The sequence below is a fragment of the Cervus canadensis genome, chromosome 18 (assembly GCF_019320065.1).
Source record: "Cervus canadensis isolate Bull #8, Minnesota chromosome 18, ASM1932006v1, whole genome shotgun sequence".
Lineage (NCBI taxonomy): Eukaryota > Metazoa > Chordata > Mammalia > Artiodactyla > Cervidae > Cervus > Cervus canadensis.
The window spans coordinates 61,394,998-61,409,330 of NC_057403.1; the positions used below are offsets into that span (position 1 = coordinate 61,394,998).

A 14,333-nucleotide genomic window follows, 5' to 3' on the forward strand; every position below is an offset into this window, starting at 1 on the left:
TTTAAAAAGTGCCAATGTTTTACAAGAAAATTTTTTTTTAATATGTGGAATTAAAAGAGGAAAACACAAGCTCAGAACCCATTCATGCTTGTCAAAATAAAGGCAATGAAAGACACTTTGTATATATTTATAGGCAAAAGAAAAGCAAAGAAACTACAGGTATGTCTTTATTAATAAAAGTTAATGATGAAAAGAGAAAATTGATTTTATTTTTCTTCTACCTTCCATAAAGCAGAAAAATCTTTGAATGAGAAAACACAAAATAAAGGAATTGAAGTGTAGGATAAATAAAGGAGTTGAACATTTCTTCCCGAAATGTGGCAAGAACTTTGCAGTAAGACTTCCCAAATTGAAGGTGATGACCTGGGAGTTGCTACAGAGATGAAGGGGCAACATGATGGCCTGGAAAGGGGAAGATGTTGATACAATTTTATATTTATGATGTATTTTTTGTTCGCCTGTCCACTGAACATTCTCAATCAAAATTGATCGACAGAATGGCCTATCAGATGACATTTGCCAAAGGAAGCAGAGAGAGAGAGAGAGAGATGTATTTTCTTTAAAAAAAAAAAAATCAGATTTGATACTCTATGATCAGGAATAGGTGAATAAACAGTCACGTTTCTTCTGAATTTCTGTTAGGAGGATGGAGAGAGGTGAGGTGATTTGATCATGGAAGACTCCACAGAGGAAGGAGGTGAGGCTAGGTTTCAGTGGACGTTTTCCAGGAGGATTTAGAGAAGTGATTGAAGGCAACCAGGCAAAGGGAGCAGCAGCTGGAAAGACCAGGTCACAGAGGCTAGAGCAGTGGTCCCCAGCCTTTCTGTCACCAGGGACCAGTTTCACGGGAGACAATTTTTCCAGACTGGGGTTGGGGTATATGGTTTCGGGATGATTCAAGCACATTGACTGTGCGCTTTATTCCTATTACGACATCAGCTCCACCTCAGAGCATCAGGCATAGATCCCAGAGGCTGGAGACCCCTAGGCTGGAGGACCCTTGGGCCGGGGGGGCAGGACTGGGAGGGAGAGAAAGCAGTCAAGACAGACAAAAGGGGAAAGATGAGCAGATTCAGAGGAGGAAGGTATTTGTTTGCTACCCTAATAAGTTGGAACAACTGAAAACACCCAACAATGAAATACAGCTATGAGACAAGACTTGGTTTCTTTTCTGACAAGAGCCTTAAAACACTGACTGAAAACATCAATGCATTTTTATGGCAGACATACCTAAAAATAGGATATATGCGTGAGTATTTAAAAATACTGCATGAGTCAGAGGAAGTAGTGAGGGAGGAAGGGGACAGCCGCCTCGCCAGTCCTGTCGGCCAGATCAGCCCTGGCAATTGTAACGACGGCAGATGCCACAGCCGGAGCCCCTCACGCCCAGCAAAGTGAGCAAGGAGGCTCGATTCTGCTAACTTAGAACAAGCAGGCTCTGCTGGCATCTTCTCTAGAGATGGTCTCAGTGATTAATGATACTGCATACACTCTTTTCATGCTGAACTATTTAATGTTGTAATTTATATATACACACACATACATGTATATATAAAGCAAGGGAGAGAGAGACAGAAAGAGAAGGCAAGGTTTCTAAGACATGAACAAGATCGTTTACAAGGCCACACCAGCAGATGACTCAGTTGTATGCATCAAGCATAGCAAATTATTGCGATCATAACTTTACTCTTAGTACCCGAAATTCTACGTCATGTTTTTAGTAGCTTCCTTTTTCCATTTCTCTAGCGGACATTTGACTATGAACTATTTTATTTTATCATATTCCACTTTGTGATTTGATCCTATAGGTTGCTATGAAGTTAAGAAAACATGTTATCTATAGTGTTTGCTCTTTGCTTTCTTATATCTTAGGGCTTTCTCCAAACTTTCTCTCTTTTTGTGTGTTTTAGGAAGGACTACACAGCGGCACTCGTGGTAAAGAACCCGCCTGCCAATGAAGGAAACAAAAGATGTGGGTTTGACCCCTGGATCAGGAAAAGCCCCCAGAGGAGGACATGGCAACCCACTCTAGTATTCTAGCTTGGAGATTCGCATGGACAGAGGAGCGTGGCAGGCTACTGTCCAAAGGGTTGCAAAGAGTTGGACATGACTGAAGCGACTTAGCACACATACATCTTATGATACTTAAGTAGTTGTATTATGACATTTTAGAGGCGCATGATGTTTTCTTAAGAGGATTACAATACAGGCTCCATGTTTAAAGTACAACAGTTCAAACATCATACACACAATAAACAAAAGAGCCTAATTGAGCAGCTTTATAACCTTGCACAAAATTCCCTCACCACCACTTTAGATAGAATTGCTTTTATTTTAGCAATGCTCTTTTAATTAAGTCCTAAACATCTAAAACATGGCAAATGTAAATATGTATTATAAATCCTTAACTATGAGGATCACTAAGCATTCATGCAGCTTTCTGCCTTGGAGATAAGATTCTTTTTGTTTAAAGTCAGCCAAAATTGAAAGATAAAAGTGAATGATGTGAAAAATGCAAAGTTTGTTTAGAACGCCCTATCCGTCTACCACATTGTCTTTAAGAGTTAAATTATGTTTCAATTTATCTAGTGATTTTTAAGTCAAAATTTCTCCTGCCATTTACTGCCTTCCTTGCCATATTCATAAAGACTGGCACCCTGAGAAGGACTGGAAGTTAAGTACTGGAGACCCTAAGGTCTTCATGGCATTTCCTAGAAAATAAAGCACTTTGGGGTCACAGAAGGGCAACACTGTCCCTCTGCCTGGGATGAGTTTAAATCGGACACAAGAAGACCTCCTGCTATTTTTTTAACCCCACATACTGTTTTTAAACTATATGGGAGACTCTTCTGTGTGGGAGCAATAAAATAAAAATCTTTTTATATATCCCAACAATAGTTAATTGAAAATGTGCCACCTAGGGGAAGGTTTTCCATTTCTCTGTCAACATGGCCTGTTTCCCAATCCCCACCCACAACACCTTCCAACATCGGTGCGCACGCACGTGCACACACACACACACACACATAGTTTCATCTCAGCAATCAATTTCTCTCACAGACCATTTTGCATTTAGTTTCTTCCTTCTGTTTATCTACTGATGAACGTATCTTAAAAGACAAATATATCACTATCTTTCAAAACCAAACACTAGTCTTCAAGATCTAAATACACAATCGGGGTTTCTCTGGCGGCTCGGGGGTAAAGAACCCACTTGCCGATGCAGGGGGACACATGTGTGATCCCTGGCCCGGGAAGAACCCACGCGCTGTGCAACAAGCCGGAGCGCCGCAGCGACCGCGCCTGCGCTCTGGAACCCACGCCTCAGAGCGCGCCGCCCGCTGAGGGCCTGCGCACCGCAGCTAGGGAGCGGCTGCAACTAGAGAAAAATCCCAGCGAGCAACGAGGCCCCACCACAGCCGGAGAGAGTAAATAAATAAATAAAATCAGTAAAACAAATTAAAAATGCATATTCAGTCTTTTAGAACAAAGCTATTAGTCCAGAGATAAGTTGAACTTGCCCAAATTTTCTCAAAACTCTCCCCTTGGGTTCTGAAACACAAAGGTAACTGGTTCACATTAACCGGAAGATGTGGGGCTTTTAGCCGTGGGCCGCAGGGCCAATCGTCTGCTCCAACCAACCATTTACTAATTTCAAGGCCTGCAACCAATTCCTAGGAGAGTTTATCCATGCCCTTCAACGGACATTCCAAAAATACCTCTCTATAGGTTATAACTTTAGAGTTAAGTCTGAAGTAAATGAAATTACAGGTTGTAGTTTGTCTTAAAACTATACAGTAAATGTAATTTAGGGAAGCAGTTGAATTTATATATTCACATGCTGTTTCTAAACTAATATCAACCTGTGGCCTCATTTGTAAGTACCATAATTGCCAGTAAGGGGGAAAAAAATTGGTTACAGAAACAAATATGTCTTTTACAATTCAGAAGCATATAACATCTTAATCTAGAGCACTGCCAAGTAATAAGAGGTACTTAATAAAAAAAAAATGTAATTAGAGCTGTAGGCCAACTGATACATATTACACCCTTTTTTCCCTTTGTGATTTAAAAATCTTAGAGGTAAATTTCTTCACTGCTCTATTAAATACTTATGGCATAAAAAATTTTATAGTTACTAATTTTAAACTACTTAAAATGTCAAATGTTTTCAGGCTTCACTCACTTTTCCAATTATTACACTGGAATGACTCATTAACTGTAACATAAACAGGCTCATTTTTACCTCCTGTTATGCTATTTCTCTGATTTTATGACCAGAGTACACTTTTCCGTGAACCATGACAAAAATGCACTGGGAGAAAAAAAAAATGAAGCAAATACTCTTCCTCTTCCAAATGCCAACTTAACTCCGAAGAACTGAGTAATGACAATTTGTAATGCGTTTTGCTTGTGAATTCTTTACTATTAAGTAATAACTGTAGTTTCTGGTGCCATGTATGTGAATGCCCAAAACAACATTTTGGCAAAAACTTAATCCTTTGAAAGTCAACTGGCAAGCAAAAATATCTCCACTTGTGCAGTAGTATATCTGATAATGGTGTTTACCAACACAGAGTCACAGAGATTCCAGGGTGATCAACACCGTGGAAGGTGTAAATTCTCAGATAGTAAACAGCAAATGATAGTTCTAGAAGTCAAATAAATGGATTCATAATACATGCCTAATTGAAGCACACAACCAGACAACAACAGCCTTAGAACTCACTGAAGAAGTCTAAATGTTGAAATCTCAGACATCAGTTTCCCTCCAAAAGTAACTAAAAAGATAATCCAATGTCAATGACATCGTGTTTATTTAGAAATGCATTTATTGTAACTTAGCCTTATGGGTAAACTACCTATTATTTCTCAAGAAATTTTGAACTTTAAAAAAAAAAAAGAAAAAACTCAAAGACTTCAAATTATGGTTTTAATATTGTGGGTGATTTATTCATTTAAGTAGATTCAGTTAATTGAGGCTTTTTGATGAGTTTAAGGACTTTTCATCCTTCTAAAGCTCCATAATCTTTTGCTTGCATTTATTTGGGGGCATTTATTTCTCTTTCTGATAGTCTTCTTTTTAAAGGGGCCAAAATCAAACTGACCTTAGCATTTGATGCTACAATTTAAGACATGCTTTTATTTATTTTTCCCCAGTTATTTTTATTAGCTGAAGGCTAATTACAATATTGTAGTGGTTTTTGCCATACATTGACATGAATCAGCCATGGATTTACATGTGTTCCCCTTCCCGATCCCCCCTCCCGCCTCCCTCTGCATCCCATCCCTCTGGGTCTTCCCAGTGCACCAGCCCTGAGCACTTGTCTCATGAATCCAACCTGGGCTGGTCTGTTTCACCCTTGATAGTATACTTGTTTCAATGCTATTCTCTCTGAACATCCTACCCTCGCCTTCTCCCACAGAGTCGAAAAGTCTGTCCTGTACATCTGTGTCTCTTTTTCTGTTTTGCATATAGGGTTATCGTTACCATCTTTTTAAATTCCATATATATGCATTAGTATACTGTATTGGTCTTTATCTTTCTGGCTTACTTCACTCTGTATAATGGGCTCCAGTTTCTATGGAGAACAGTGTGAAGATTCCTTAAAAAACTGGAAATAGAACTGCCATATGACCCAGCAATCCCACTCCTGGGCATACACACCGAGGAAACCAGATCTGAAAGAGACACGTGCACCCAATGTTCATCACAGCACTGTTTATAATAGCCAGGGCATGGAAGCAACCTAGATGCCCATCAGCAGATGAATGGATAAGGAAGCTGTGGTACATATCCACTATGGAATATTACTCAGCCGTTAAAAAGAATTCATTTGAATCAGTTCAAGACATGCTTTTAAAGATCTGTTTGTTAAAGAGTATTTCTGAAAGTTCCCAACTGAAATACCCATTAAAATAATGATCCAAATATCCTATGAGGATTCACCCCTCCATCACCAAGAACACAGCTCAGTTCACCTCATGATTATGGTTAATCCATGAAACCTTCCCTATTTTAAGCACATATTCTATGACAGGTTCATCCTTCCTTATCATACTAGTTAACTTGAAAAACTGCAATCATTCTAGAAAAATATGAAATGCTACTGAGGCCAAGATTTCTGAATTAATAAATATGAAAAAATAATTAAGCTAAAAGCAAGAATGAAAACACCAGGCCACGGAAAAAAATCTAAATCTGTATTCTTTAATATTAATATTTCACCAGAAACATTCACCTACCAACCTGAATACACATATCTGAGATTTAAGTAACAATATTGGATACATTCTTATTTTTCGTACTGTTTTCAGGAGCAAGGTCATTATGGAAACTTAAAAGTCACAATGGAGGGAAGGAAAAGACTTTTTTAAAGGACAAAGAAGGACTTATTAAGTAGCCTAACTAATCAGTCATATGATTCATAAGTTGACAACATTAAGGCCCTAATATAACTTATCCAAGGTAAAAGGGATTCGGATTCTAAATATAGTATCAGATTGTGAAAAAGAGGTGTTTGCAAAGCAAGACTGATACTCTATTGCAAAAAAAGTTCAGAATCATGTAATATGACTGTCATTATCCTTTTTTATCTATTTACCATGAAGAGTCACGAATCCACCCATCACTCTTGTCAATGTCCAGAGTAAGTCTCATTAAGGAAGTTCTATGAGACTGTCCTAGGCTGACATGATCTGGAAATTGGTCTTTTGATAAGACAGAAATCTTCACTAGCACTGGACTATTATAAACAGTTTTATGAAAAATAAATTAACATTTAGCCATTTATTTTGGGAAAAATGCTACAATGAAATTTCAAGGAAAATAATTTTTAAAATACAATACTCTCTATTATTTTTTAATTCAAACTTCTAAAAGACACCATAGTAAACAGTATGAGGTAAATAAAATGAGGCCACTCATCAGTATTTGAAAAGAAAAATTAAATACAATTCCAAATAGATAAGGCATTCATATAAAAATCTTGGCATGAGTAGGTGAAAGGCACCTGCTTAATTATTATAAATTCTCAGTGGGCAGTGCTTAAATGAAACTCTACTTTTCAATTTATTATAGAAAGTTTGCCAATTTCACAATTTTTAGGAAGCTACTGTAAAAGTCATAAGGACAAGAACACTCTTCCCCTAAGATGATTTACTTCATACAATCAGTGATTTCAAATGCAAGTTCCTGATAATTATGGAGTGGAATATTTTATACTCATGAAAGTATAAAATAACAATAGAATTTTCATTCAAAATATCTAAGATGCAATTACTTATACACTTTATTGAGCGTCTTATACTAATGGGATTACTTGAGATTGAAAGTGACTCTTTAGCAGCCAAAACTGCTGAAACTTTGCAAATAGTTATAAATAATTCATACCCACGGAAATAACAAGATTTCTGAAGAATAAAGTATTTAAAAAGACATATGTCAAGAAGATGCTAATGAAGGCCTTTTCTGTTATGTGTGTGCTGAGTTGCTCAGTCATGCCAAGTCTGCGATCTCATGGACTGTAGCCCACCAGGCTCCTCTGTCCATGGGATTCTCCAGGCAGGAATGCTGGAGTGGGTTGCCATGCCCTCCTCCAGGGGATCTTCCCAACCCAGGGATAGAACGCAGGTCTCCTGCATTGCAGGCGGATTCTTCACTGACTGAGCCACCAGGGAAGCCCTTTTCTGTTATAGCTCCTGGCAATTGTATCATTACATTCCACACTTTAATTCTTCAGGAATGTATTTGTATGCTAAATAATTAAGACTACATTTTAATTTTATCATGGCAGTATGTAATTGACCCACTATCCAGGTCACATCACTATATTGTATTTTGTATTCTTTAAATCAAAGGTCAAAGGTCAGTGAACTTTTTCTATAAAGAGCTAGAGAACAGACAATATTATGCAGGTTTTTATATGACAAGAGGGAAATCAATTTTAAAATAATTTTATTGATAAAATTTTAAATATAATGATAATTAAGTATAAATTTTTGCCATACAGGTCTACTAATGAGAACAACTAAAATTTGAATTTAATATGATTCTCTTATGCCACAAATAATCCTTCAGTTAATTTTTTTTCAAATATTTAAAAATGTAAAAACCCACTCTTAATTCACAAAATATGACACAAAACAGGCAGTGGGCAAGACTTGGCCCATGGGCTGTATTTGACCAACCTCTGAACTAAGTATTACATTATCTTACAAGTGATACTACACAGTCCTATTGTTTTCAAGGTAAATTAATTCAATCTTGAAACAGAGATTGGCTTCCATAAAGAATTGTTTATATATGATATAGATTCTGAAATTAATCTTAGAAGACATGAAAATGCTTTGTAAATACTTAGGGTAAGCACTAGGTATCATATGGAAGTCATGTGTTCGATCACCTATTGGCTATGAGCTGTATTATCTTATCTCCACAGCTGGAGGCTGCTCTACTCAGAAAAGATTTGGGATGCATGCAGTCAGGGAGGGGAAATGCACCAAATTGATGAAAGCAAATAGAGTACTGCTGTTAGAAAAGTGAGTCAAAGTTCAGGCTCACCTTTATATCCTGAGGCCAGCTCATATATATGTATTGCCTCATATAATTCTATTTTATCAGTACTTTACTGTTGTTGTAGTCTGGTTATTTTTTGCTATGGAAAAGAATTTGGGTGGAGGAAAAGAAGGAAGCTTCTAGAAAAAAGTACAAGGCTGAATTTGAGCAATTTGAGAATCTGACCAGTAGCAATTAGGTGATGTCCCAGAGCCCCCAGGAGTGATCATCTACTTGCGTCATTATCTTCATCTATTGTTAATTTTAACATACTCTTTAGTGCTTCTTTCAGGGTAGATATCAGATACAGCCTTTATTCCAAATAGTGAAAAGAAAGAACACAGCAAGAACTTAACCTCTAATTATGTCATTCATAAGCTGCTTGGTAAGCATTAAAATTCTCAGTGTATCTGAAGCCAGAGAGCTTCCATCACCTGATGTGCAGGAGTGAAAAGCAAAACTCTTAACTTGCCTTACGACTAACACCTGTTCTTCTACCGCATCGCCCCCTCCCTCAACAATGTCTTAATGCTCAGAGGAAAACAGGGCTCATGAGAGCAATTTAAAAACAGATGACGCCCTTCTCAATGCACATGTCTTAGTAGCAAGTGAGGAAACCAATAACAGCCTGTGTAACTTATCAAAGCGCAAGCCCTTCTAGAAGAGCCTGTCTCTAAACTTTCATGGAAGGAGCCCTTCAATACAATAACAAACACCTTGACCAGATCAAGGAGGAAAGACCTGTGGCTGGTTCAACACTTCTGAAACATCAAGCACGGTGCCAGTAGGCAAAGAAGGTGGTTGGTTCAACATATTTCATCTTCAGTTAGAAGAGGAGTAGCAAGCCATCAAAGATGTGGAAGCACATGGGTCCATCTTTATATAAACATATGTTCACATACTCACAAATTCATACACATGAACATGAATATCTGTGTGAGTGTTTGCACAGAATCCTTCTAATATAAAGTCACCCTGTTGATTAATTACATCAACTAACATTCAAACTAAAGTTGCCTTATCCCTGAGCTGTCCCTGGTGTAGACAGTCCTGTCCTGCGCAAACATTCACACCGGCAACCTTAGGCAGTCTTGCACCGACGCAATGGACAGCAGACTTGCTTACTGGGGAATCAGCTGTTCAATGTCTTTGTATTCACCTAAGAGACTGACCTTTAATTTTCTTTACTTCCATTCAGTTCTCTCTGAATTTAATATTGGTGTTCAAGATTGATTCATGTTTTAACATAAAAGTCTTGTCCAAAAGAATTTGAGTTATAACACTTTAAAAATACTCATGCTGGCATGCTGGTTGATGGTCACCTGTCCATACACTGAATTTCAGCCTTTCTGGTAAACACATAGACTTGTTCCTCCAAAAAAGATACAACATATGAAACACCATGACTTGGTAATATATAGACCTTGCTTCCTTCACACACCAAAATACCAAATGAAATTGGGAAAGTAATTTTTCTTTTATATCTACTGCAACAAATCGTATTATCAATGTGATAGTAACAAGAAATTGCTAACTGCACCTTTAATTATCTGAAGTCATTTTAACTGTATTTATGATACTTCAAGAACAGCCAACTCTCAAAATATATTGGTAACCAAGAATTCCAACTTTGATATTTAAATGTCCCTAAGAATTTAAGAACCTATAGGTTCTTTTAGTTTATCGAATGTGTAAAAGAGCATTAAACGACTTCCTGAAAAATAAGCCCAACCAGAGGTAAGCACCCACAAACATTCTGCTTTCCTCAGATCTTCTCAGCAGCTCATCTTTCCTTTGAAGAAGATACATCACAAAGAAAGCTACTGGATGTCAACCTGCCTTTTATTGGACTTCAAGAAAGCAAACAAATGTAAACAAGTAGCCCAGTCAGTTACATTAATTGATTATAAACTCAAACAGGCAGTGTATTGGAAAGACAAGACTGCTTCTAGGCCAGACTTCAGCTCTGCTTTTCTTAAGGGAAGAACACTTCAACTGATGTGCTTTCCATTGTAAGAGTGACCTCTAGTGCTTCCTTTTTTACTGAACTTCAGTAGTTGGACGATGTATTACTTATGCCTTTTCTACAAAACTTTGTGTGTGTGCAAGTGGGTCTGTGTTATTATCGTCTGTTGCAAATGCTACTTTTACAGCATCCCCAGATTTTGACTAGGTGAAAACATGCACATTTTATTGACTCATGGCATTCTTACACCCACAAATAAAAAAAGAGGCTGAAACACTGTGCAGCGTCTGAGTGAAGTTCTCTTCCTTCAGAGTGATAGATACACCACACCATTAAATGAGTTAATAGTGAATGGAAGCATGAAATCACAGGGGCCATTCCGTGTAAATGAGCATTTGACTTGGGCCAGTAAGGTCATTTCTAATGTTCTTCCCACATCAGAGCGCTTCAGTGCACTCAGGGGATGTGCCCAAGCAAATGTCTGGTTACTGGCTTATTTGTGTCCCCAAACCTAAAGCTGGTTGAACAATAGCGACACAAACTCTTGAACAGGCCTTACCAGCAGATAAGCTTTTCCTCTGAAGTACAAGAAAGAAAAAGTCGTATTTGCTGAGCTTGTTGATTATTCATCAAGAAGGGGGCAATTCTCCCATTTAGAGATTTTAGGCCAAATATAACTTTTAAAACTTTTATTCTCTTTAATAAAAACTGGTTGGAGAGATCTCTGCCAAATTATTTTGGATGATACCTACATTAGAAATAAGGTCTTAAATAAATCCTCCCTCATATCATTAACTCAGAATCAGAATATTCAATCACAAATTTATGAAGCTAAAAATTCAAGGACAGTACTTCTGAAAAATCACCTGAATGTATTTTCTTTAAGCAAAATGCAGGGCTCAGGTGCTCGCTGTCAGCAATGCTGAAGTCTCATTCTTGTACACCGAGGACACAACCCCAAGTATTAAGGCTCACCTCTACCAATTCTGCCCCTGAATTCTGCAGTACATTTCAGTTATTATCCTGGCATCATTTTAAAGACGCAGCCGGCTATTGGTCTGCCAAATCGCAAACTTCAGAAATCTAAGCTAATGCAGCATCATGTAAAGTCTGCCAGTTGTTTTCCTGCTACATATAATCCCAGTAAAATCCAGTAAATCTAAAAAAGGGCAGAAATGAATAAAGAAACATTCACAGGCTATTCCCTGGTTCAGATGCTAATTTAATGCTTTACTAGAACTTGAGCTTTCTCAATGAATACACAAATACCAGAGGATAAGATTCTGTTCACAGACCAAAAAAAAAAAAAAAACCGAGAAATGATACTTGGCATATTCTGACCGGACCCAGAGGAATGACATGTGTAAACCCAGTCATATTCGCAAGATTTTTTAAATGATGCTTCCTTTATAGCAGCACGCTTTGCAGCAGTCCGAGTTGCAAATGATAATTATAAAAAAAAGAACAGAATTAAAGTTTTGCAGAGAAGCCCCCTGCAAGTTTTAAATCATGTATGTATACTTACAGGAATTTCCAGCTAAAACCCTGTTCCAATTTGGAGTAGACAGCAGAAGTAGCGTCTTGAGGACAGCTCCGGTGACAGACCCCATGTTCACATTGACTGGGCTCCCCCAGAAGATCTTGAGCGGCTCTCCGCCGGCTCCAGTGCTGTTCTCAGTCCCTCGCCCAGCTCCGTCTGGGTCTTCAGCACCTCCGGGTCGCTCAGCCTCCCTCCTCCTCTCTCTCTCTGAACAGCACCCCTCTCTCTCACTCACTCTCACACACACACACACACGCACACACACACACACACGCACACACCACGGCCCTGACAGCTCACTGCAAAGCGCCCAGCATCTTTTCTAACAAGCATCCACACTGCCGAGGCCACGCCCACCCCTCGCAGCCGTGGTCCCAGAAATTGGCAGCCGCGTCCCTCCTCCGAATTCGCAGCGGCGCCCGGAGCTCCGCTGCGCGCTGCGCCGCCGAAGAAAGCTGGACCTGGAGGCGCGGCCTGCTGCTCCCGGGCCTCCTCGGGGCTCCCTCCCCGTCTCTTTTAGTCTTCAATAATCCTTAACCCTTTTCTCCCCTCTGGAGATGTCAGTGGGGGGCGGGGCGAGGCGGTGGAGCCTCCTGATTTTCTGGAGGTCTCGCCTTCAGCAAAGCCAGTCAACGTACTGAGCTAATTCCTGATTATCCGGGAGTGCATCCAGGTAAAATTGCGTTTTGTTTCAAAACAAAAGCATAAAATGAGACAGAAGTAACTAAGCAGCACTGCTAAATTGTAGCTAAAACTGTCCTTGGGGAAAATACTTGCTGTTGTTTTTCCTCTGTTTATATAAAATTCTCCTCTTCAGCTATGGTGCCAGCATTTTTATTATGGAATTGCCTCACAAGGAAACAGACATTCCTGTTTGGCACATATTTTAAATCATCTAGTAATAGTCTACAAGAAATTAACATTTCTTATTTTAGTGCATCAGGAGTACAAATCCACAAACTGAATGCTTTGGCTAGATCTATTTTGATGAATGCATCAGGCTATGAATACACAGTGGCATGCTACAATCAAATTCTTTAATAACAATTCCCAAAAGGCCCCAAAATAAAAATGAGGAGATACTGAAGAAAAGGAACCCCCCTCCCAAACACACACACACACACACAACACACTTATCCCAAACCTCCTAAACAATATAAAGATGTTTTCAAATGGTCTAGAGGACAGAGGAGTAAAGCTGAATTCACGGATCACCAACTACAGAAAAATTATTCTTCTAATGGCTGATCCACGGATACTGCCAGTTCTTGAACAGAATATTAAAATATTTAAATAATGAAGTTAATATCACATAATAAGTGTATTGCATGGGTCACAGAAGGATAAATAATCTCTTTAAAATAAATGTCAAGATATTTAACTTAGAATGTGCTAAATTTTATCAGAATGGGAATCCTGAGGTTCTCAAGCACTTCTTGGTGATAAATAAGAAGAAACACAAGCATTCAGCGGCAGCAACCTTGCTATGAAATGAATGAAATAAGGGGGAAATGAGAGAAGTCATCTCTGGTATAACCGTAAGAGATAGCTCTTGCCTGCAAACAAAGCAGAACAGGTATTTTTAATGTTTCTAATTTGCAGATGAGAAAACAAGAACAGGTATTTAAATGATTTGAGGAGATCATAGAGGTAGTAAGAGAAGCACTGAGGACTGGGTTTTGTTTTTCTGACCCTGGTTCTCCTGCTCTCCTTCGAGGACTTGCTGCCCCTCACATAAGTATAACTCCTTCCTGAACTCTGCCAGTGCCGTGAAAACCTGAAGTCTGTTAAAAAAAAAACAAAACAGCAGTGGAAAAGAAAGGTCGTTGCTTAAGTGTTTACTCTGTATTTCTAGACCAATATCCCTGGTTTTGTTATTTTCAAACATAGCATGTTAAGCCAAAGCAGATAAAAATGGATTATATCTGTTAAGTAATTATCAAAGGGATTAAATATTGTTGAACATACATGCCACTTATTATCTAATTAAATTATTATAGCAGTCTTTGAGGGGAATATCATTGTGCCCATTGCTCAGACAAACAGACTGAGCCTCAGTGAAGTTCAGCAGTCTGTCCAAAGCGCCACAGAGAGTAGGCTCGGCATTCTGGTCCACAAAGCTCTAAAATTATTTCCTTCAATGACGCCACCCAGGTGAATGGGTCTCAGACTCTCCAGAAGAGAAAAGTTGTCTTTCTACTAAAACTTTATACTTAATTATTCCCATAAAATAAATTAGAGAATACATTTTAAAAGGATCACGACACATA

The 14,333-nt window shown here is 38.6% G+C and overlaps 1 protein-coding gene across 1 annotated transcript in view; it reads right to left on the reverse strand.

The window, feature by feature from the left end:
- CNTNAP4 (contactin associated protein family member 4) overlaps positions 1-12,519 on the reverse strand; it is a 268,149-nt gene extending 255,630 nt beyond the window's left edge. The window contains exon 1 of the mRNA XM_043434893.1: positions 12,049-12,519. Coding sequence (XP_043290828.1) covers positions 12,049-12,133 — 85 coding nt within the window. The 5' untranslated portion in view covers positions 12,134-12,519. The remainder of the gene's footprint in view (positions 1-12,048) is intronic.
- Positions 12,520-14,333: the final 1,814 nt, after the last annotated feature.